Below are 20,033 nucleotides of genomic sequence, written 5' to 3' on the forward strand. Positions count from 1 at the left end.
TCGGGCATCTCACGTGACAAGTGAGTCGCGACATTTGCGATTTCCGGAACTCGTTACTCCTCGAATGAGGAAAAAAAAAAAATCACAGTGGTATAAAGAAATATCTCGAACTATCTCAGGTGGAGTTCAGGTGTTGTCCTTCCTGTTGCTGTGAATCCTAATGTTTTTGTTAGCCGTGTTAGTCCCCTTCGTGTACGTTTCGAGGATATACACCCACACGGGTAAAGAAGGTGCAGGAGAAGGTGGTCGGGTTTTTGAAAGGAAATGAGACACTGTGAAATCTTTAGAGGTGGTGAGCATGGACGAGGAAATAATGGATGGGCAATATGCGCGGGCGCAAATGGCACACATATTTTTCAACCGCGAGTTTGTAACAACGTTCGCTGGTTAAATTGAACGAGGCGTGGGATATTTTTCATCTATGGTGCTCATTCCACTGGATTTTATCGGTGTGGGCGATCGTGGATTGAAGGGTGGAATCTGCGCAATAATCAGGGAGGGGTATATTACCTGTTAGTCTGAACTGAATTTCGGAATTTTTTGAATTCTCGGTAATGAGATTCGTCAAATAATCGGGGGGCTATAAAAATTTGCCTGTCGTACCCTCAATTTTCAGTGAAAAAATGCCAACGTAAACAGTGGCCATCGCTCGAGTTGGAGAACCGCTGGTTCATTGATGAATTTCGTGATCCATTCACGTAGTTACCATGCCTGGTGTACATACACCGGTTCACTTCACAATCGTGTGAATAAATGGCTGGCAATGCGTGCGTGCGTATCGTAACTTAGCTGAGACGTAAGAGCCTTTCACAAAAACATTTCGCCTTCATTCCTGTCATTTAGAATGGAAAAAATCACCTGCATTTTTTCCCCCTCGATCTTGATATTGAGCCGATTAAAATCACTCCTGACAATAAGACATCGATACTCGATATTGCACAATAAAAGGAGCAACGTGAGACGAAATTATTGAAGGAGAAAGGGGAGGGGGCGCAGGTGCACGCAGGTGTCTCAGTGCCGTACGACCGGAAGTCCTGAACTACCATCGGAGTAAATGCGAATGCACCGGCCAACACGAAATCTCGGCCGGGTGTATCCGATTTTTAACCCATCGCTAGACCCGCTGCGAGATTTACTCTCACAAAAATTCTCGAGATTTCGGAAAAATCCTTTGATGTTGCGAACAATCTACTTTTATGTGCCTCAACGAACTGTCTCACTTCCTCCTGCGCAGCGAAAAAATTTGGAATTAATTTCGATACTGAATCGATACCAAAATGAGGGAAAATAAAATTCGTGGGAGATTCTGGAAGAAGTGGCAGTTGAATCATTCAGAGCACTTTCGTGATAATCTCCCATTAGATCCTATTAAAAAGTGGACAATAGGAATCATACAGTGGACACCATGAATCAATGACAAAATTCCATCGATTCGACCTTTTCTCTTTTTTTCTTCAACGATATATTCGTGAAAAATGTCATTAAGCCTCACTGACTTACGCCGACTGCCTCGGAAACCGGAAATCGGGATTCATTTTATAGTTTTGTTTGTGTACCCAAAGATTTTCGGAGATAATTCGTACTTTACTGCTTTTGGGTAGGACAGGAAATCCTCTGTAATCGGCCATTAACGGGAAAATTCTCAGGATAGGGAGAGCACTCAGGTCAATCCTCAAAACAGAACCAGAGGAACCAATCTTTAGATACAGATCTCGTCCTTCCGGTTTAGCTTATATCTTTTTTTACTCTTACATTTTTCGTAACTACGTCTCTCCATTTTTTGGGCTCACAAATGACGCGAAGAATTCCCCTATTCATTATGAAAAAAAAACGAGACGAAAAAATTTCAGTTTCTTAGAAAATGATAATTTCATCACATCTGTATTATTACGCTAACGACATTATGAGTTTATTTTTTATATTATATTATTTTTAACGATATTGACGTATTTATAAATTAATGTCGCATTTTCTCTTAATTGCAGGAAAATTGTACGCTGTTTTTGGAAAAAGACAGGGACGAATTATCGCAGCTGATACCACAGGATTCGGGGGACAGTTCCGGGTACATGCGATACTTCCAGTACCTGAAAGCTTTCAATTAGCCAGAGAACTGAGGACTCAGACTTCCGGATTGGCGAGCCCACAGCTTATTTTCAGTCATTGGGAGGTAAGTGAAAATGATTTATTATATGACACTTTGTAGATACAATTGAGACATTAAAAAATGTTCGAATGACATGAGAATTTCTCTAAATTTTAGAGGAAACATTGGTACTTCAGATGATTTTGGAATTTTACTCAGACGTGTGCTAAATAAATGACATCAATCATATTCGTGCTCTTGTTGATTTATTTCCATTTATTTTCATTAACTTTCAGGTGATCGAACAGGATCCCTTCTGGATACCATCAACTGAAGAGGAATACCTGCACTTTGGTGAGAAAGGTGACAGCACAAATCGTGCCAAAATGTACATTGACGCAGTGAGAAAGCGGAAAGGCCTCTCCGTTGACTCCCAACTGGTAACTCATGGCGAAAAACAGAGAACTCTTTCTAAAAAGAAATAAATCAGGAGCGAAAACAACAAGCTGATATATGCATTAACAGTGCAAAAGATGAAACGCAAAAATGGTCAGGAACGAAGGGACGATGCACACCAGTGACAGGTGCATTCTCTCCTGAATAATAATCAATTGAGCAAAGTCGTGGGTGGGCAGGAGGCCTTTGATAGCCTAAATAGGCATCTCCGTCGAGAACAGAACAATAAATGAATATAAAAATTAGTTTTGAAACAATTCAATGTTTATTCACTTAATTTGTTCAATTAAAGTTATTTTAGTGGAAATAATCAAAAATTCAAAGGTGTACATTCCTTCACTCGTCGTTGAACACAATTTTTATTTTGAAAACACCATATAATTCAAACATACATTTTCTTAGTCATCACTAAATACAATTTTCTTCCCTTGAAATCCTTGTTTCAAGATCTCTTGCTGTTTTTTCCTAGCTATCCAAGATGGATGTAAATTTTCCCCATGATTATCTTTTGTGACAGTGTGGTTATCCTTTTTATTGTCAAATTTCCTATCTCTCCTAACTTGCATTCCAGATTTGTCTTTCCCTGGTCCTTGTCTCCCGGAAAAGTCTGTTTTACTCCTATCAAAATCATTGCGCCGCACCTTGTGATCCTTTCCATAACCCGATGTTTCTGCACCGCGTTTAGAAGAGATGCCGCCTTGTTTTCTCCGGTGAAATGATTCCTTGAATTCATTACGAGAGTCATCGTCTTCCACGGTTCCTGTATCAGGGCGAGGGACGACCACTGACTTGTAAACACCTCCAGGAGCTGCAGATATGAAGAAAGAGTCCTCTACTGTGTCGAGCTCAATTTTACATTCGGGTAGAGGTGAGTTAGGAGCCTCTGATACTCCTTCGATTTCTTCAAGGGACTCTCCGATTTTCAAAAGTTTTATTGAGGCAAGTTGACTCACTGGTCGACTTTTCCGCGATTTTTCCGACGAGTTTTCCAGTTCTGGTGTTGAATTAGTATTCGGAGAATCCTTCGAGGGCGTTTTTGCGTTATTCCTCGAGGATTTCTTAGATGTTTTCGAAGGGAGCGAAGAAATTTCTCCTGGAGTTTCTTCTACAATATTTGATTTTATCGTATCACTATTGGAGGCTGATTTAATTTTTCGTTTACCAACTTTTCCATTTTCCGTGGATGAGACTGTCTTTTTGGCTTTGATGTCATTTCCCTCAAGTGCTGGAGGTTCTTCTCCACTTTCTGTCTTCACTATTAATTCTGCATCAGAATTTTCCGAGCAATTATCAGATTGTAAAGATGTCTCTGTCGCAGATTGTTCATCACCTTCGGAATCTCCATCCTCATTAAAATTATTATTAGCACTATCTGATTTCACTCGATCCTCTTCGTGTGGATCGACTGTTCCAGGTTTACCAGGTAGAGCTTTGATTCCCAAAGATTCTCTCAATTTATTATTCGCTAATTGTCTTTTTCCCAAGTGATAGTTTGGGAATTTCTCCTTGAACTTATCCACTGCTTCTTTCAAGCCCTTGTGATATGCTAGCTTCGTCATTACTCGAGTCCTCCTGTCAATCGTGGAGTCTGCGAGAACTTCTTGAAGACTTCTCGTGTTGAGAATTGCAAATTTCGCGATATCATCGTCCTTAAGAGCTTTGATTGCTTTTATTTCTTTTATCAACTTCTCTGATTTTTTTTTGAATTTCTGGAGGGTCACTTCATCGCCATGTGTTCGGTTTTTGAGGAGTTTTGCTTGTTTTGTGGTCTTCCAAATGACACCAACACGTGCCTTCCGCACTGTTGCTCTCATACGGATAATCTGAAAGCCAAAAACTCGAGTAGAAACCTTAATATGCCCTCACAAGGTACTAATACTAGTCTAGTTTACAATCTATCAATTCCACATTCAATTATAACCTCCAAATTTGCACAGTCGTCACGAGATGAGGAAAGGAAAAAAGTACTAAATTATTTGTCAAACTTACCTCATTATTGGCAGCCACGTGGTCCATTCTCCAGCTGTTAATCCTTTGTTATTTGATTGGAACGAGCTTTCGTGAATTGTTTTCTATAAAAACACCTAAAGAAAAACACGTATGGGTCCGGATTGTGGTTTAAACTGAGCACCTGCGAGAAAGAGAATCTGCAAATTGCGACATCTGGCTGTCTTCGTTGATATTATGAAGAAACCCACGTGTAGTGCGTATGATTTGTGTATTTGTAAACTGTTTGACAAATGGAATATATTTTTCTCATTGCATTGATAAATAAATAAAGTGCTAATTAGACAATTTCGTCGGGAACATGAGTCTAGCAGTGAAAACAATGAAAATAAAAAATGACTCTCAAAAAAAAATCCTAAAAATGAAAGGTAAGAAGAAAATTAATTTTAGGTTAACTACAATTTTAGTCTGTGCAACATGCAAATTTGAACTACAAATTTGATAACTCAGGTTGTCCGAATGATTTGGATATCCTTTGGCAATATCTGCTAAACATTATAACTATAAATATCAATTTTTAGCTGACACCGTAGAACGAAGCGACGAAGATGCTTCAGTGTCGCACAGTGACTCTGACGATTCACCTGAAGATCATTCAGATCTCGATAACTCAATAGAAGATGGAAATTCTGCTGATTCCGGGGCAGAACAGGAAGAGTCGAAGTTCGCAGGGAACCCAGGATGGGCGAATGCCATGCAGAAAATTTTAAAAACAAACAAGCCCAAGAAGAAAAAAACACTTGTGCTATCAAGGGCTAAAAAAATATCTGAAGTTAAACCGAAAGATGAAAAAGTTGATTTCCAAATTGAGAGTAAAGAGGGAGATATTAAGGTTGAATTCGTGGAGAAAAAAGCTACAGATGAAGTCCCGAGGGATAAACAAAAAAAACCGAGGACGGAAAAAATGAAGCACTCAATTCGGGTCAGACCTTCTCCTTTGGATAGACCTAGAGAAAAACTACTACAAAGGATAGCAACCAAGTAATTAATTTCTTATTAAGTATGCGTCAAGCAGAATTCTATTGGCAACCTAAAATGATTATTATTTTTTTTTGCAGAGGCGTAGTTCAATTATTCAATACAGTGAGAGAACAACAGCAGGAAATAGAAAAGAAACTGATAGAAGCTGGTCCTCTAGAGGGGAAGAGAGAAAAAGCATTGAAGAGCATTGATAAACGAGCGTTTTTGGACGTACTTATGGGTGGAACAAAGAGCATCACCGTGGATGACCAAGTTGGTCCCAAAAGCGAAGAAAATGGCTCACAGAAGGTAATTTGATTGGACGATAGACTCACATAGGGTTCATATTTTATGAACTATTGATTCTAATGGCAATATCATATTTGTTTTTAGGAGAATAAGGTTTGGAGTGTTCTTCGAGACGACTTTACAATGGGCGCAAATCTGAAGGACTGGGATAAGGAAAAGGATGAGGAGGAAGAAGAATCGTCAGCCCCAGAAGAAATGGACAGTGATTGAAGAAATTGAAAAATTTATGTGAAACTTATCTGATATTTTGTCTGGTGGAGAAAATAATAAAAAAATTGTATATTAGAGCCCAAACTCCAAACAGTTCTTAACTCATTCTTCCATGTCTTATTTATTCTGACCAATTATAGTCATGTGTACACAATTGAATGCCTATTAAAACGTTCAGGCGTTGAAAAAAACGAAATTCCAATCATTAAAAGTTGTTTTGAAAATTATTTAATTTCCTGTTATCGAGAAACAAATAAATAGAAATGAATAGATTTTTCTTTCATAATTGTCATAATTGCTGACGGATCGTTGGGATTTTATGATTAATTGTAAACAAAAATACTCTCAACGCTTAAAAAATTCTTGAAAGCATCAGACTGAATTTCTACATCCCTCCCTTATACAAGGTTTTGTGGTTCAAAGCGATGGAGTTCACAAAAACGTTAAAAACACTCAGAGGGGGTGTTTCCAATCGATTTCACCGGTGACCCCTTTTCCATCGCACTGTTGCTTTGCCATTTCCCTCTTTTATCTTCTCACTACTTACCGGATTATACTATAAGCCTAGGATTGGTCTTGTTTATATATTAAAACCATAGACAATACATATAGAACATTTGTTATTGGAGTTACAATGATTCTCCTCGAATTCCAATGGATTTTATAGATTTTCCCACTTCGCAAAATTTTTTATTCACAAAAGAAAAGCCGACGCGCAAATGGGCAAAGTACAGCCGATTCGCGCACCACCCCCGACGGGCAGACGTGGCAAAAGTAGTGGCAAGGGGAATGTCTGTGTCTGCCAATGCGTCTCCCCTATAACTATGTACTCTCCTTGCTCATCTGGTCGTGTCAACTATTCCTAGTATTGACGTTTCGTTCCTCAGATGGTCCTGTTCTTTTCATTTCCCTATTGTGACCGCATTTCACCCAATTTCGTTCCTCATTTTTCCGCAAGTAAAGGTGGATCTAGATGTGACCCCGCGTTGATTAGAAATAATCAGTCACACTTACCGTGGAAATTTGGATTCAAAGTTTTGGGCATGTGAACTTCTGTTCCAGAAGAGCATAAAACTGGAATATTCCGCAGTGATTTTCTTGGTGAGAGGGATGGTCTGTGAAAAGTGACGCAGTCGATTGTAAAATCGATCCAAGAATGGATGTAGTGCCGGGCAATTATAATAAATACAGTGGCCTTGAAATTTTCAGTATGACTCATTTTATTAGTTCATTTCTAATCGATAGAAATTGACGATCTGGGGAGAGTTGTTGGGGTGAAGTGTTCTACTTTTTTCGCGCTTCGGGTGCAGACTCGGTGCTGCGGATTTCATCCAGTGGAGTATTCACGAACAAATGGAACCGCAAAATCGTCACATTTCGATAGTTGAGATTAATAAAATGGTTCCTATGTGGACAGGTCGACGTAGATAGTCTACGAATTAATGAAATTTGCGTTCAAGCATTTATGGCATCGGTGTAGAATCATCACTGTTGACGTAAGTAGACGAACACCGACGGGTTGAACAATTCACAGGGGCTGCCCACACCAGCTCTTATTCCCCTTAAATTGCACATTCACAACAGCAATGTGATGAGCATCTTCATTAAATTTTTCATTCTCTTCTTGTCAGTTTCGCACAGCAATTAGAAACTGGAACGATTCAGATTCTATTAATGAAACTTCTCAGCTATTCAGGCTATCAGTTGATTCTAAACATTGTTTGTCATTAAGAATCCTCATTAACAGCCACTCAATCTTATCAGTGTACATACCTAACGGCACAAAGGCAATGACCGGAATCGAGATTCATAGTAACGTATCGACCAAGGGAAATTTTAGGCTTTAGCTGTTGAAAAGTTGAGGTCGAAACTGAGTGAAAAGGAATTCCTGAGTTCCATATCTTTGGTGGAAACTCTTCACAAATTAAGAAGAGACGGAATAAAATAAGTTGAGATAATCAGGGACCTGTTCGTCGGAAGTTTTCACAAATTTTAATTTTATTAAGAAATTTTTTAGTGTCTGATAATTATTTATAAGTGTCACAAATTCGCATACGCATTTCTATTCAATAGAGTTACAACGGGGTGAGTATATAATAAATAGACTTAGTTACAATACATACAAGTGATGCAAACGGTCAATTTGTGGCAAATTGGGGCAAATACTGTTTCGTGTGGGGCGAAGGAGGGGAGGGAAAATGAAGATGTTATTGCTTCTCCCTCCTTACAGACTGTATTATATATCGGAGTCATTAAGTTATCTCAAATAGACAATAAAAATCAATATATAAAAGAGTGTGCATTGCCCTCTACCTAATCACTCTATCCGCTTCTCAAGTGACTCATGTTTTTCATTTGAACCCCGAGTCAAGTTCATTTTTGATATTCGTTTACGTGGTAAATTCGAATAAGTTCAATTTTCACTGAGAATTTTCACATCAAGTGGAGTCAAGAGTTTATAATTTCACAAAAACATCGCCGATGAGTGCAATTTACAGTCAGAAAAACGCTTTTGTTAATCGAAGTTTCGTTTGAATGTTTTCACTTATCTCAAGAATGTGTTGGAAATGAATGATAAAATTAACGAATAATGAACAGTGAATTTTCAATTTAGGAAGGTAAAATAAAGGAGTTTTGCCACATAGTGAACAACATGGATAAGGGTCCTTTATTTTATATGTTCCGGGTGGAACCGCACTTTTCACCCCAACGTAAGCGCAAACTCAGTTTTTCCTCCAGAAAATTCAATTACAAAATTCTTTTTTTTTTCTTTCATGATTTCATAATTGAATAATTAATCCAACATCGGTATTAGCTGAGGGTATAGTTTTTCACGATTTCTAGGCAAGATGAGCAGCGGCAATGGAGTGGGATTTGGCCTGGGGGTAGGGGTGACAGGGGGAACAAGTCCAGCAGTTGCCCAACAAGGGCAGGGAATTGCTGCCCTATTAGTCATGCTCGCTGTCCTCTGCTTCATATTCGCATACTGTTGCTGGGGAGCTCCTTTCTGCCGGTCGTTGTGCAGAAGATACTGCTGTTGTCAATTGGAGGATCCGGAGCCTGATTCGAGATTTGGAAACAGCGAGCAGGCGATGGTTGCTACTCCTACCATTATTCTTCTGCCCCATGGGAGAATGTTGGTCGTCGACGGAACGATTTTTACTCAGTTTCAAGGAGATACTAACGGTGAGATTATTTAATTCCCTCCAGATAAAACCTCCCTCAGGATTTATTATTATTTATTTATTTATTTTGTGGCAAAGTCTCGCGAGCACTAATAATATTTCCTCTACGAAATCAAAAAAATCTAAAAAAGTACAATCAATATTCTAAAATTCTAAATTTCTATTTTGTTCATACAGGTTTAGATCTCGTGGAATTGGGGGAAAATGTTATGCGAGCACAAAGAAATCCCCGTTACGTGAACCGGCACCAGCTGCAAAGTAACCAGGGTAGTATTCTCGAAATGGATGCTGAAACTCCGAGTAAAGATAGTATGGGATCAATAGGAATCTTTCCTCCTCCTACTTACGAAAGTATCTATGGAAAGGACGAGGGTGGCATGCCTCCATCCTACTCGGACATTCTCCTCTGCAGGTAAAATAATCGATAAATAATTTTTTTTCCATGAAATTATGTAGTACTCCAAGAATTAAGGGCGCAGTCATTATATTCTGAAGTGTTTTTTTTCGCGACTAATTAAAACCATTTGGGATTATTCCCTTCATTATGATTTCGATCAATGAGACTGTCGCATTCGAGGTCACGTGGCATGTTTCACATTGACAACTTCCCTGGCGTGGTAAATTATCACACTGGCAATATTTCTATAGTTTGACAGACCTTTCCCACCCTCAAGTGAAACGTGTCCTTTCAGTTAATGTTATTATTATTCTTTGAATTGTTCTTCCACTGGAATAATTGACTACGTATGATATATATTTGAATTATTGACAGATTTGCAAATCTTCCATACGAAATGGAACTGCAGGATCGCTGCGCCAACAGCAAGGAGGACATCGAGATGCACAGTCTAGACAGTTGTCCACATGTCATAAACAACATAATGAGCAACACGGCCTACCACCCCTATGCAACAATTGCATCTTTTTCAAGTCAAAGTTTTCCACGTAGCAATATCTCGAGAAACTCCTCAGTAATTGCAAACCCGATGGATGATTTTTACATTAACAACGAGCTCGGAGGGATTTATGCCATCAGTCACATAGACGTTCCCATTTCAGACGCCAGAAGACATATCTCCAACGAAGAACTCAGGCACCAGCGTCACCCTAACGGCATTAATATCCTGCAAAATCCACTGGGAGTGGACATGCGATCCGATGAAAGTATTAATATCATTAATGCGGATGTTCATGACAGTAGGTCCGGGGAACTTCAGCCGAATCGGATAGACATAAGGAGTGTGAGTTTCCACGCCGCGGGAGCAACAAATGGAGAAGTCACGGTCAACATTGGCACCCGTGAAGATCATTTGAATGATACAACATCGATACAAGCTATGAGGATGAGAGAAATAGATAATAGAATCAATAATGACGAGGACGACAATGATTTTGGAGCACTCGCTGATATCAGAGAAAGCAGAGTTTGATTTCTGCCGGCGAAATAAAAATTTAATGGCTGAGAGAACAAATCAGGAAAAAGGTTTGTTGGTTTATAAATATTCTGACGATGAGAGAAAAATGTTCAAGATGCATTTGTCGAGAGATGTTGGCATGATGATTCAGAGGAAGATCGTGTCACGTTCTTAAGTGAGTTAATTCAGTTTCCAAGTGTAAACTATTGTTGAACAAAAAGACTAAATAGTGCAGACTCCGTTGGGTGAGGGTCTACAGTAAATACCACCGGTAAATGTGGGAAGAAAAAAAAATGAAGAGACCATCTTTGTAAAAAATTTTCTAAATTAAAAGAAGAACAGAATTTTCTTAGACCCAAATGCAAGTATCAACTTGTCAAGAGACAACCGCTGAGAGCCTGTTGTGGGCAATTCTTGATGTAGAGTGGATTTTTTCAAGTGAAATCTCGGTGGAGTATTAAGTTCGAAATTTGTATCATGTGAATCATAATTATGTAGAAAATCATGAGGAACAATTGGGATTGATTTTGGAGTAAACAGAAGTCCTGGGAGATAGCTGACGAGTTAAAATGGCAGATCCTACAGGCATTAGTACAATCGGCTGTGGAATACGGTAAAGTGGGTTAATTTTAGGGCTGCGCACGAGCTACTTAGTGGCTAATTAGGATTTCTCTCCTTCAACCAATAGTTACTCAGGCCGGGAGTAGTTTCGGTATCGCCTCACCTGGCCTCTGTTTTTTCGAGACAAGATGTAGACGATACCGTTCAAAAACAACTCAGAAGATATCTCGACGAGATTGTCTTTAGAGCGATACCTCTGGGGCTTCGTCGAGAGGATCAGGGCCTTACGAGGACGTTCACGAGGGTCATTCGCCATTAGGGTCGGCCTGATAACGTATGGCCACGCATTAGGGTTGACTCGGTTAAACCACAAATAATGCATTTTTCACAAATTTCCCTTCTCTATTGTTTTTTATCCAATATTGATGTTCATTTAATAAACGTTGACTGCTGTTCAATGGGATAAATGTCTCTTTTCCCTTACCTTCTCTTGCCGTTTTCCCTCTATTCCTCCAGCCTTCGCCGAGGGTGAAGTCCCTCGCACATTGCGAGCTACAAACCATTGGGGCCAGCAGCCTATGCTCAAGCGATCAGCGTCAAATGTTTATCCAAGTCAACAAACCACAGACAAATCAATTTCAAATACTATCTTTATAATTCATACAGCGACTTAAACAGTAGTTTATCAATTTAAAATGAATGTGTATTCCTCATTGAATAGAAAATAAATTGCAAGCTATGAGTCAATTGAATATGTATTCAACTCAGAAATTCTCGATTCACAAATGGCAATTCCATACAAATTATCCAATGAAAAAGAAAACGAAGAATAATTTGCCGTAGTGTTGCGGGAAAGGAGACCCAGATGTGGCACTGGACGGTCATTGAAACATATACTCTTGCTATATGACGAAAATTCAATCGTCCCGGTAGAATGCCCTCCGCCAAGACGAGACCATTATAGATAGCCAGGAGTACTCCGGACATTCAGCCAGTGCTATTCATACTCCAAATTTCGCATGGATCTGAAATAATGAAAAAAATAATCTTGGGTGATCGAGTTTGAGTATTTCGCCATAGAATTATTCATTCGAGTATTTTAGGATGGTGCAAAGGCCATGAGCAAAGCAATAATCTTATTGGGTATCCCATATCCGGTGAAGCTGAACCTGCGGCTTGAGTTGAATTTTCCAGGCATTGAGCCAAACCGATACTTTGGTTTAGCTCAATGTCTTTTTGTTTTTCTACCCTCTAGATCTCTGGAAAGACTTAATAAATATTTCTATGGGTAAAAAGGCGTCGAGGAAAGGTGTTCTTGCTCCTGAAAATGAAAAATCCATTTTTCAAAAACCATTTTCTTTGACAGGGTGGGGGGAGTCGAATAAAAATCTGTGGCATTTGTGGTGAGACTTGAAAGCTGTCGAATCATTAAATTGTTCAACGATGACCTGAAGTAGAGGAACCGTTTGGTAGAGTCCACACTATTCCAAAAAATACTGGGGACTTTCGACACATCTTGTGACGATTTACGAGATCATTAGACCTTACCAAGAAGACTGATCGGTGGCTTCTCAAACGAAACAGAATTCTCTCTCCTCTATCTAACAACTTTCCCTAGCTCATGACCTTTCAAGGGAAACTGAATTAAATGGAATACCACACATAACCAATTCCGTACATATAAATCGAATGAGATACTCGAGAAGATTGATGGTTACTTGAGCCGTTGCGTCACATTTGCCAGGGCAACGGAAAATGCTTGGAGTGCGCTGAATGGATACTGGAAATCCAAAGTGTAGGCATTTCCGTCGATGCGTCCAAACTGCATGACCTAGTGGAAAATGAATATGACTTTTATCACGTGCCGCAACAAGAGTGATTGAAACTACCAAGACATGTTCTATGTACCTGTTTTCCTCTGTATTCAATTTGGAAATTCTTAGCACTCTCCTGTGTAACTCGACCACCAAAATCAAGTTGATAAACTTGACTCAATTCGTTCCACATTGGAGCTTTATTGTGCATCACGAGCTCCTCGGCTTTATGACCTGACGTACCAGTTGCTTTCAGTTTCAACTGCAAAATAATGGAATTTAAAGTCAATTTCATGAGATGAGGAGAAGGGGAACAAATTTAAATAATGCAAGATAAGTGAAGAATTATCCACCTTTTGACGGAGCTGTGCTTTCTGGAAGGTTTCCAGATTTCTATAACTTTTCGGCGACTGCTCCTGGCATTGACCCTCATCATCAGAGCTCTCTCCCCGACTCTTTCTGCTTCGCCTGTTCAACAGTGGACTAGACAAAAGTCTACGTCTGATGGGTGACGCCGAAGCCGGTCTTTTTCCTTTCTTAACTGGTGCAGGACTGCTCGGAGAACTGCGCGGTAGTCTCGCGGTCAAGTGCGGCGAAAGTGGTGGTAAACTATGAGTATCATCAAAATCACGTAATCTTGCTGCTAGTCCATCCAATGACGATGACAACGAACCGCTGGATTTAGCCTCCACCAGGGTACATCTATCTTCCTTTCTCTTATCAGCTTCACCATCTTGACAGACCTGATTACATGCTTCGTGTGGAGGATTTTCAGATCCTTCGGTCATCTGACCTGAGGTTTCTTCCGCATGATGCGGAAGCTGGGGCGGAAGAGAATTGAGCTCGGTGCTTGGAAACATATCACTAGAATCCAAACTTTTCGATTTCCCACACGTTTTCAGTTTCAATTTCTGCTGACCAATTTCATATCCATCATTTTTCCGTCTCTTTCTGATCTTCCGAGACACCAAGACGAGCCGCTTATTGGGTGCATCTTTCCGCAGCATCTTCAATGCCACGTCGCAAGGTATCATTGGTGTGTCCACCAGATCTAAGTAACCAACGCTGCAGCTTCTAATAATTGGATCTAACGGAGGGCACATTGGGCCGATGCTAACGACCATTGGAGAGCGACCGACTCCAGTAGCTTGGATAAAGCCACTTTCCCTTGACTCTTCGTCAATGAACTTGAGGTCTTCAGTTTTCTCTGATGCTACAGTGGACTGAATCGTCGAACTGCAGTTTGATTTACCACAGCAGCCAGTCGTTTTATTATCCTTTCGCTTGTTTGTGGTGCACTCACTGTACGTAGAGCAGTAATTCACGGTGACCTGTTGTCGGGAACATGTCGGTGAATTTGAGCTACTGGTCGGACCCAGTATATTTTTTGAGAAACTATTTGGCGTTGAACATAACTGAGAACTGGATGGCGATGCATTCAGATGAGATGTCAGAGTTCCTGACTTCTGATTGCTTTTTACATTGGCGTAGTGGGGATTACAATTAGGCAGGACCAAACCCGAAACGGTTGATGAATTCCAGTGATGTTGTTGAGAAGGAGAACTATGACTCGTGATCACGGAACTCTGACGCAAAGCACTATTCTGTCCATTCTGAACAGATGTGGGAATAATATCGGTGGGACAGCCAGCTAAAGTTATCTTGTCCTCAGCTTGATTAATTTTATTATTTTCTAATTCTTTTTTGATCATCTGCTGATCGGTGAGTGTCGTCTTAACTCTTTGAATATTATTAGAATAGTCGGGATTGGAATTGGAAGTTGCTATGAGTGTTTGGGTCGGAGCAACGGAATTTTTAGGCGACTGCAGAGTGGGTACCTCACAACATCTCGGTGGATGATGTTTAGACGTTTTATGACTGCTGGACGGTGCGCGTACATTTTCACCCATATCCATCACTTCTTGAACATCGATGTATGAGAAATCATCGTAACTATCGGCTTGCGCTACCACCGGTGACATGAGTGGATCTGGCGCAATAAATTGACTAGAAATTTGTGATTTTGGCCGATTTATGTTTAACCGACCGTTTCGGGGTGTCATTGGGGCTATCGGTGGCGGTGCTGTTTCAGACTTTCTTGATATACTGTGACCATCCTGGAATGACTCCTCCTCATCCTCAGAGAACAGATTAGGATTGAAACTTGGATCTGGACCGGGTGGTAAATCGTCTCGTAATTCAGTCATCACTAGAGTCATTTGTCGTGGCTGTAAATGCAATAACGATGTTCTGTACGTCACTTGACCTAAATTGGCAGGAACTGAATCAGTTAGACCGTGAATTTTAAATTTAGTTCCCCATATATTCGATGTAACTTCAACTAGTCTTGCGTGTTCAGGTAATGTGTCTATGTACGTCAAATCATCAGTCTCATCAGTTGTTCTGTCCTCTCTCTTTCTGCGATGCTTTCGTTTACTTCTTGGTGAGCCATACGCATCCCCTGTGTCTTTTTCGGTGTCAGAGCCATCGCTGAAAGAGGGCAATTGATACGTGTAATCGATCATGCTCCCGTTGTCCTGACTCTGGGGATCGAAGATCACGAATTCCGGCCGAATTTTGCTTGTGCGACGACCTTTTAGGAGTGGCACAAGACCACCAAGATACTCCAGGTAAAGTGTGTAACATGGAGCCGGCTCACCAGCGTGCCGAAGCATTGTACAGTGGAGTCTACCACCTGTGCTTGGCGGACGGGAAACAAACTTCCTCAGTTCTTGTGCCTCAGGTACACACGATCTATGTTTAAACAAAGTCCATTACTTGAGAAATAATTTCATACTGAGAGGATTTTCGATGAGTGTCGATGGGAGCAGTTGAAATTACCGGATTGTATTTGCGAAAAGAGCACCAACCAACGCCCGCAGTCTGGGAGGCAGGGGAAGTTGTTCGACGCTTGAGTCATGCGTCAGAGCTGCCCTGACGGCTAATCTAGAGAGCAGTTGGAGTGATCCAACTCGTCTAGAATAAAATAAAGGAGTACAACTTTCTAACTCCTGCATTTGTTCCTATTCTCTATTCTCCTCCAGGGAATTAGAACCGAGCGAATATCTACCCCGAGTGCGTTCGAAAAAATTAAATCAATAAAGTATTCTTTTTATTTATTGACCGCTCTCGCTATTTAAAGTTATCCCGTGTCCAGCAGGGACAAATCGTAAAAACCTGGAAGGGTTCACGATTGAAATGGAAGTACACCCGGTAATTGAAAATATCTATGGTCTTCGATGTGACTTCATTTACCTTGACACCCAGGCAGTATGAACACGCGTTCCGGTCGCAATGAAGAGCCGCCTGTCATTATGACCCCATGTCAATGCTGACACTTGACACTGGAACATTTACAAGGATTGTGAGTATAGGATCTACGTAGAATAGGAGGAAGATGTGTGAAAATTACCTGAGTGTAAGGAATTACAGTTGTGAAAATAAGTGAGCCCGAATCCGAATAAAATTTAAGAATGTTGGAGTATTCCTGTCCATTCTTAGATACGCCGTCCTCACTCGTGCCAGCAATCGCCAACAATTTCCTGGAATTACTCCACTCAGCATGAAGGGGTGATTTTAATCCGGTCTTGATGGTGATGGGGGAGACATCATCGTACGACCGTAACATGACGATATTTCCGTCGGCCAAGCACACGGCTAAAACGTACTTCCGTTCGTCTGTTGAAAATTTCGCACCATTATGAGTTGGACCAGAAAGCATTATAATTATATTTCTTGAAAACGGTTTAAATTGTACAAATTTTTCTGCAAATTACCCCATTATATTCGGTCTACTTCGATTTATAGTTTTAAATTACCGTCTTGGACTACATTTCCAAAGAGATCGTCATCGCCCTCTTCCATTCTGAATTTCTCAGCACTCCATGCCATTGATGTGATTCCTCCCGAAAGTTGGACCTCAGACACCATCGCCCCGTCAGCATCCATGACTATCAGTTGTCCTGCAGTAGTACCAAAGTATACCTGCATTCATAGAATTGAATAGTTTATTAATTTATTAACATTCACATTTCCTCTCGAGCCCTAATGAGACTAACAGGCGAGAGAACATGTGAAACCACGTACCTGTTGATCATCAGGGGTCCATATGCCACTAGTGATCGTTGCCTGATCATTCAACATCGATGACCAATACCTGTGACCGGTTACGCTCCCAACCAGAACGAACCCATCCTGGAAAACATCGCAATTTCCAGTGAATAAAATTCTTCACTTTGAAGAGCATATTTGGCAATCAGAGTTCAAACCTCTACTTGACTGATACACTACCGCGTATCTCGATACTCACCCGGTAGCCGATGAGTGCCATGCGTCCATCATGAGACCATGAAAAATGTGTGACCGGAATACTACGATCATTGATTAATTCGATGCTCCACCTCCCTTCGTACTTTATCCAAACAAATATCACACCAGAACTATCACAAGAGGCCAACTTCTGATAGGGTTCGTTCCATTTTACTAGAATGACCTGTAAAAATAAGATCATCCGTTATTTGGTCCTGTGACTGCGATTTGGAACTTATCAGTCAGAACTTATCAGTCTTACCTCACTTTGATGTCCCCGTAGATTATAGTTAGACCGTAATGGTAACTCAGTGTTTCTTGTCCGACAATGGGAAGTTGTGAAAGTCACCCCAACAAGGCCCCTTGCATTGCCAGTAGCAAGCCACCCCTCTTGATAATAATTAGTACGACTCAATGTCCACCCCTCGTCCTGCAACATTGTAAACTAATAATGTTAATTTGACAGTCTTCCCGATGAATGAGAATATTATTTGTTTATTGTGTATTGTCGGGGGGAAGGGGGGTGTTGTCCTCCTTTGGCACAGTAGTAGTTGTTCTCCCTCAATTCTAATTCTCCCTCAATTGATTTAGGGACTGCAGGTGATGTATCTTAAGTATAATTAGGTTTATTATGGTTTCATTAAGATGAATATCATTCGGTCGATTTCGTTCATGAACCCCATTCGTTAAACATGAAGTATTTATAAGACGTGGGGGGTAGATATGCGAAATCGTTTGTACACGAGTGGGTCACAGTCCCAACCCCCATAGCAGTTCGACCTTCTTCCCTCTATTCTTCATCGATTTGGCCTAAAACTCAGTTGGCTCCTCGAAAGACTGGCTGCCAGGGGGTAGCATAATTCCTGGCGACTTATGCAGTAGAGGGGTAGCGAGTTATGGACTCAGTTGATAAGTGTTCGATGTTAAGGTATCGCAATATTTAGCATTGGCTTAGGGGGAAAGGGATCCCCTTGCCCATACGAACTGGTAGAAATTGATTTTTTCACACATCCTTTTATCGACTCGACAATCGCATTGTTGAGTTAATGAAGTCATTTTGTAAATAACAAATGATAATTGTTGGAAGTAAGTTTTAAAAAAATGAACTGTGATCTTCAATGTCGGAATTCACAGTTGGCTTAGTGCTTTTCTCTCACTGGAGGACTATTCAATTTGAATATGAACAGTTTGCCGCGCCTGTCGGATTATTGAGCCTCTAAACTCCTGATTATACCCCGCGCGATTCAGTCGAATTTAATGTGTCGACTCTGTGGTTCCTATTTCTAAATTGTTCATGTGATAACAAGGAACGAGTCCTAATGAAAAAGAAGAATATTGCTGCACTAAAAATTTATAATTTCCCTAAAATCCAAACATAAAATAATATAATATTAATTAATGGAATTAACGAATGTTTGAACTTCGCACGTCATTTGCTGACATTTCAGGCATGAAAAACCGTCGGATCGAAGTAGAAATTGGACCGAATTCCTAATTTAATTGAAGATATTTGACTCAGCTAAATTTTTAGTGTAACAGACACGCATTTTTTCATATCGCAATATGATAAAAATTGCGTGAAGTTCAGATATCGGTTTTTACTGTGCGTGACTATTACCTCGGGCACTTCATCAGGTACCTTCCCCATCCAACTGAGTGACAGAATATTGCAGTCACATTTGGCATTAGTGTTTTTCTCAAAATGCAAATGCATTTTTTCCCAGTGTCCTTCACCGAGCCCATCAAAGGTACTGCAATGCTGCGATTAACGATTTGTTATTCCTTGTCTATCTGCCATTTTCTCTGCTGCCAATGTAGAATAACTTTGTCACTCACGATATAACTCAAATAATGGCCTCCAAAAATTCCAAGTACTTCGATTTCCCTCGTATTTTCGATGAGCTCATGTGCCTATTCGTTATCCTGACGGTGGAGTTGGAACACAGTGATGACATGTCAATAGTAAATTCATGGAGGTTATTTGTGTTGAACATCCAGTGTAATTTCATACACCCAATTTGGTACAGTAATTTGGAATTTTGAACGTTTTTTACTGCCAATATATTCTGACTTTTCAATTTTCATTTGTGGACAGTGATTGACGCCATTTTGGGGACGTCACTGGCTTAAATTCGCATAGTGTCAATTGGGAACCTCTAGAAACGAATAATACCCCGTACGATCAATGCGAACAATAGATTCACCGTTAACAACGTGTTCGCGGTGAACAATAACGAACACTTCTCACGCACCAATATCACCTGTAATACAAAAAACTTGAATTTGCCGAAACCGTTTGCTAGAGGGTATTATTGGTGATGGGGTGGTAACTATATGGACTACACCCCCAGTTGAAACGTGCCAAAGTTGCGTATGCTACCCCGACGTCCGAGGGTTTGTATTGATTACGTCCTTGTATGTTTGTCGTGAACTCTCACGGCCTCGCCGAGTACTAGACACCCACAACTAGTCAGGTTTGAAGAAAAACAATCACTTTTCAACACAATTTTTTATTATTTGCGAAAAAATTCAAACAATTGAATTTACTCAGAAGGTATAAAAAATGTTTTGTTGCATGATTCGAGGCAATTAAAACAGCTTCAGCACGAGTGCAATTAAACTCATTTATTTCATTTATCGACTTATTTTCAATGCATTTTTTAATCTGACATCAGCAAAAGGGGGTATTTAAAAAAATAAACATTCTTGAAAAAATTATGTG

At 40.3% G+C, this 20,033-nt stretch overlaps 5 protein-coding genes across 7 annotated transcripts in view; 3 read left to right on the top strand and 2 right to left on the bottom strand.

Annotated features, from left to right (window-relative positions):
• The window catches only part of LOC135164969 (elongation factor-like GTPase 1), a 46,401-nt gene extending 43,602 nt beyond the window's left edge, over positions 1-2,799 (top strand). Inside the window, exons 4-5 of the mRNA XM_064125798.1 lie at positions 1,986-2,170; positions 2,383-2,799. Coding sequence (XP_063981868.1) covers positions 1,986-2,170; positions 2,383-2,571 — 374 coding nt within the window. The 3' untranslated portion in view covers positions 2,572-2,799. The remainder of the gene's footprint in view (positions 1-1,985; positions 2,171-2,382) is intronic.
• An 83-nt stretch (positions 2,800-2,882) lies between these two features.
• On the bottom strand, positions 2,883-4,698 carry LOC135164978 (serum response factor-binding protein 1-like). The gene is made up of 2 exons (XM_064125818.1): positions 4,532-4,698; positions 2,883-4,365 (listed from the first exon to the last, which is right to left on the bottom strand). Exons 1-2 carry the CDS (start codon positions 4,556-4,558, stop codon positions 2,941-2,943), a joined length of 1,452 nt encoding a protein of 483 aa, XP_063981888.1. The 5' UTR covers positions 4,559-4,698; the 3' UTR covers positions 2,883-2,940.
• Positions 4,699-4,705: 7 nt separating this feature from the next.
• Positions 4,706-6,239, top strand: LOC135164990 (RRP15-like protein). The gene is made up of 4 exons (XM_064125834.1): positions 4,706-4,917; positions 5,071-5,530; positions 5,608-5,818; positions 5,903-6,239. The coding sequence occupies exons 1-4, from the start codon at positions 4,851-4,853 to the stop codon at positions 6,026-6,028; spliced, it is 864 nt and encodes a 287-aa protein (XP_063981904.1). The 5' UTR covers positions 4,706-4,850; the 3' UTR covers positions 6,029-6,239.
• A 301-nt stretch (positions 6,240-6,540) lies between these two features.
• On the top strand, positions 6,541-11,656 carry LOC135164979 (uncharacterized). 2 transcript variants are annotated; one of them, XM_064125819.1, is made up of 5 exons: positions 6,541-7,524; positions 8,643-8,739; positions 8,873-9,214; positions 9,391-9,625; positions 9,986-11,656. In XM_064125819.1, exons 1-5 carry the CDS (start codon positions 7,471-7,473, stop codon positions 10,641-10,643), a joined length of 1,386 nt encoding a protein of 461 aa, XP_063981889.1. In that variant the 5' UTR covers positions 6,541-7,470; the 3' UTR covers positions 10,644-11,656. The 2 variants fall into 2 exon arrangements, with proteins under 2 accessions (XP_063981889.1, XP_063981890.1); XM_064125820.1 differs by lacking the exon at positions 8,643-8,739 and having other exon boundaries at positions 6,546-7,524.
• A 165-nt stretch (positions 11,657-11,821) lies between these two features.
• On the bottom strand, positions 11,822-19,711 carry LOC135164967 (tubby-related protein 4). 2 transcript variants are annotated; one of them, XM_064125793.1, is made up of 13 exons: positions 19,148-19,711; positions 18,930-19,070; positions 17,574-17,741; positions 17,313-17,495; positions 17,090-17,197; positions 16,822-16,987; positions 16,416-16,681; positions 16,259-16,347; positions 15,845-15,979; positions 13,357-15,757; positions 13,098-13,265; positions 12,908-13,020; positions 11,822-12,214 (listed from the first exon to the last, which is right to left on the bottom strand). In XM_064125793.1, the coding sequence occupies exons 2-13, from the start codon at positions 19,023-19,025 to the stop codon at positions 12,187-12,189; spliced, it is 3,921 nt and encodes a 1,306-aa protein (XP_063981863.1). In that variant the 5' UTR covers positions 19,026-19,070; positions 19,148-19,711; the 3' UTR covers positions 11,822-12,186. The 2 variants fall into 2 exon arrangements, with proteins under 2 accessions (XP_063981863.1, XP_063981864.1); XM_064125794.1 differs by having other exon boundaries at positions 12,868-13,020; positions 18,930-19,710.
• Positions 19,712-20,033: the final 322 nt, after the last annotated feature.

Source organism: Diachasmimorpha longicaudata, chromosome 8 (assembly GCF_034640455.1).
Source record: "Diachasmimorpha longicaudata isolate KC_UGA_2023 chromosome 8, iyDiaLong2, whole genome shotgun sequence".
NCBI lineage: Eukaryota > Metazoa > Arthropoda > Insecta > Hymenoptera > Braconidae > Diachasmimorpha > Diachasmimorpha longicaudata.

Coding starts and splice junctions, on each gene's coding strand:
- LOC135164978 (XM_064125818.1), bottom strand. CDS start 4,558: ATGGACCACGTGGCTGCCAATAATGAG. Junction 4,366..4,531: donor ACGTGGCTGCCAATAATGAG/GTAAGTTTGACA, acceptor TTTGGCTTTCAG/ATTATCCGTATGAGAGCAAC.
- LOC135164990 (XM_064125834.1), top strand. CDS start 4,851: ATGAGTCTAGCAGTGAAAACAATGAAAATAAAAAATGACTCTCAAAAA. Junction 4,918..5,070: donor AAAAATCCTAAAAATGAAAG/GTAAGAAGAAAA, acceptor ATCAATTTTTAG/CTGACACCGTAGAACGAAGC. Junction 5,819..5,902: donor AAGAAAATGGCTCACAGAAG/GTAATTTGATTG, acceptor ATTTGTTTTTAG/GAGAATAAGGTTTGGAGTGT.
- LOC135164979 (XM_064125819.1), top strand. CDS start 7,471: ATGAAATTTGCGTTCAAGCATTTATGGCATCGGTGTAGAATCATCACT. Junction 8,740..8,872: donor ACCGCACTTTTCACCCCAAC/GTAAGCGCAAAC, acceptor CACGATTTCTAG/GCAAGATGAGCAGCGGCAAT. Junction 9,626..9,985: donor TCGGACATTCTCCTCTGCAG/GTAAAATAATCG, acceptor AATTATTGACAG/ATTTGCAAATCTTCCATACG.
- LOC135164967 (XM_064125793.1), bottom strand. CDS start 19,025: ATGCATTTGCATTTTGAGAAAAACACTAATGCCAAATGTGACTGCAAT. Junction 15,758..15,844: donor CTTTTCGCAAATACAATCCG/GTAATTTCAACT, acceptor GTTTAAACATAG/ATCGTGTGTACCTGAGGCAC. Junction 13,021..13,097: donor TTGAATACAGAGGAAAACAG/GTACATAGAACA, acceptor ATTTTCCACTAG/GTCATGCAGTTTGGACGCAT.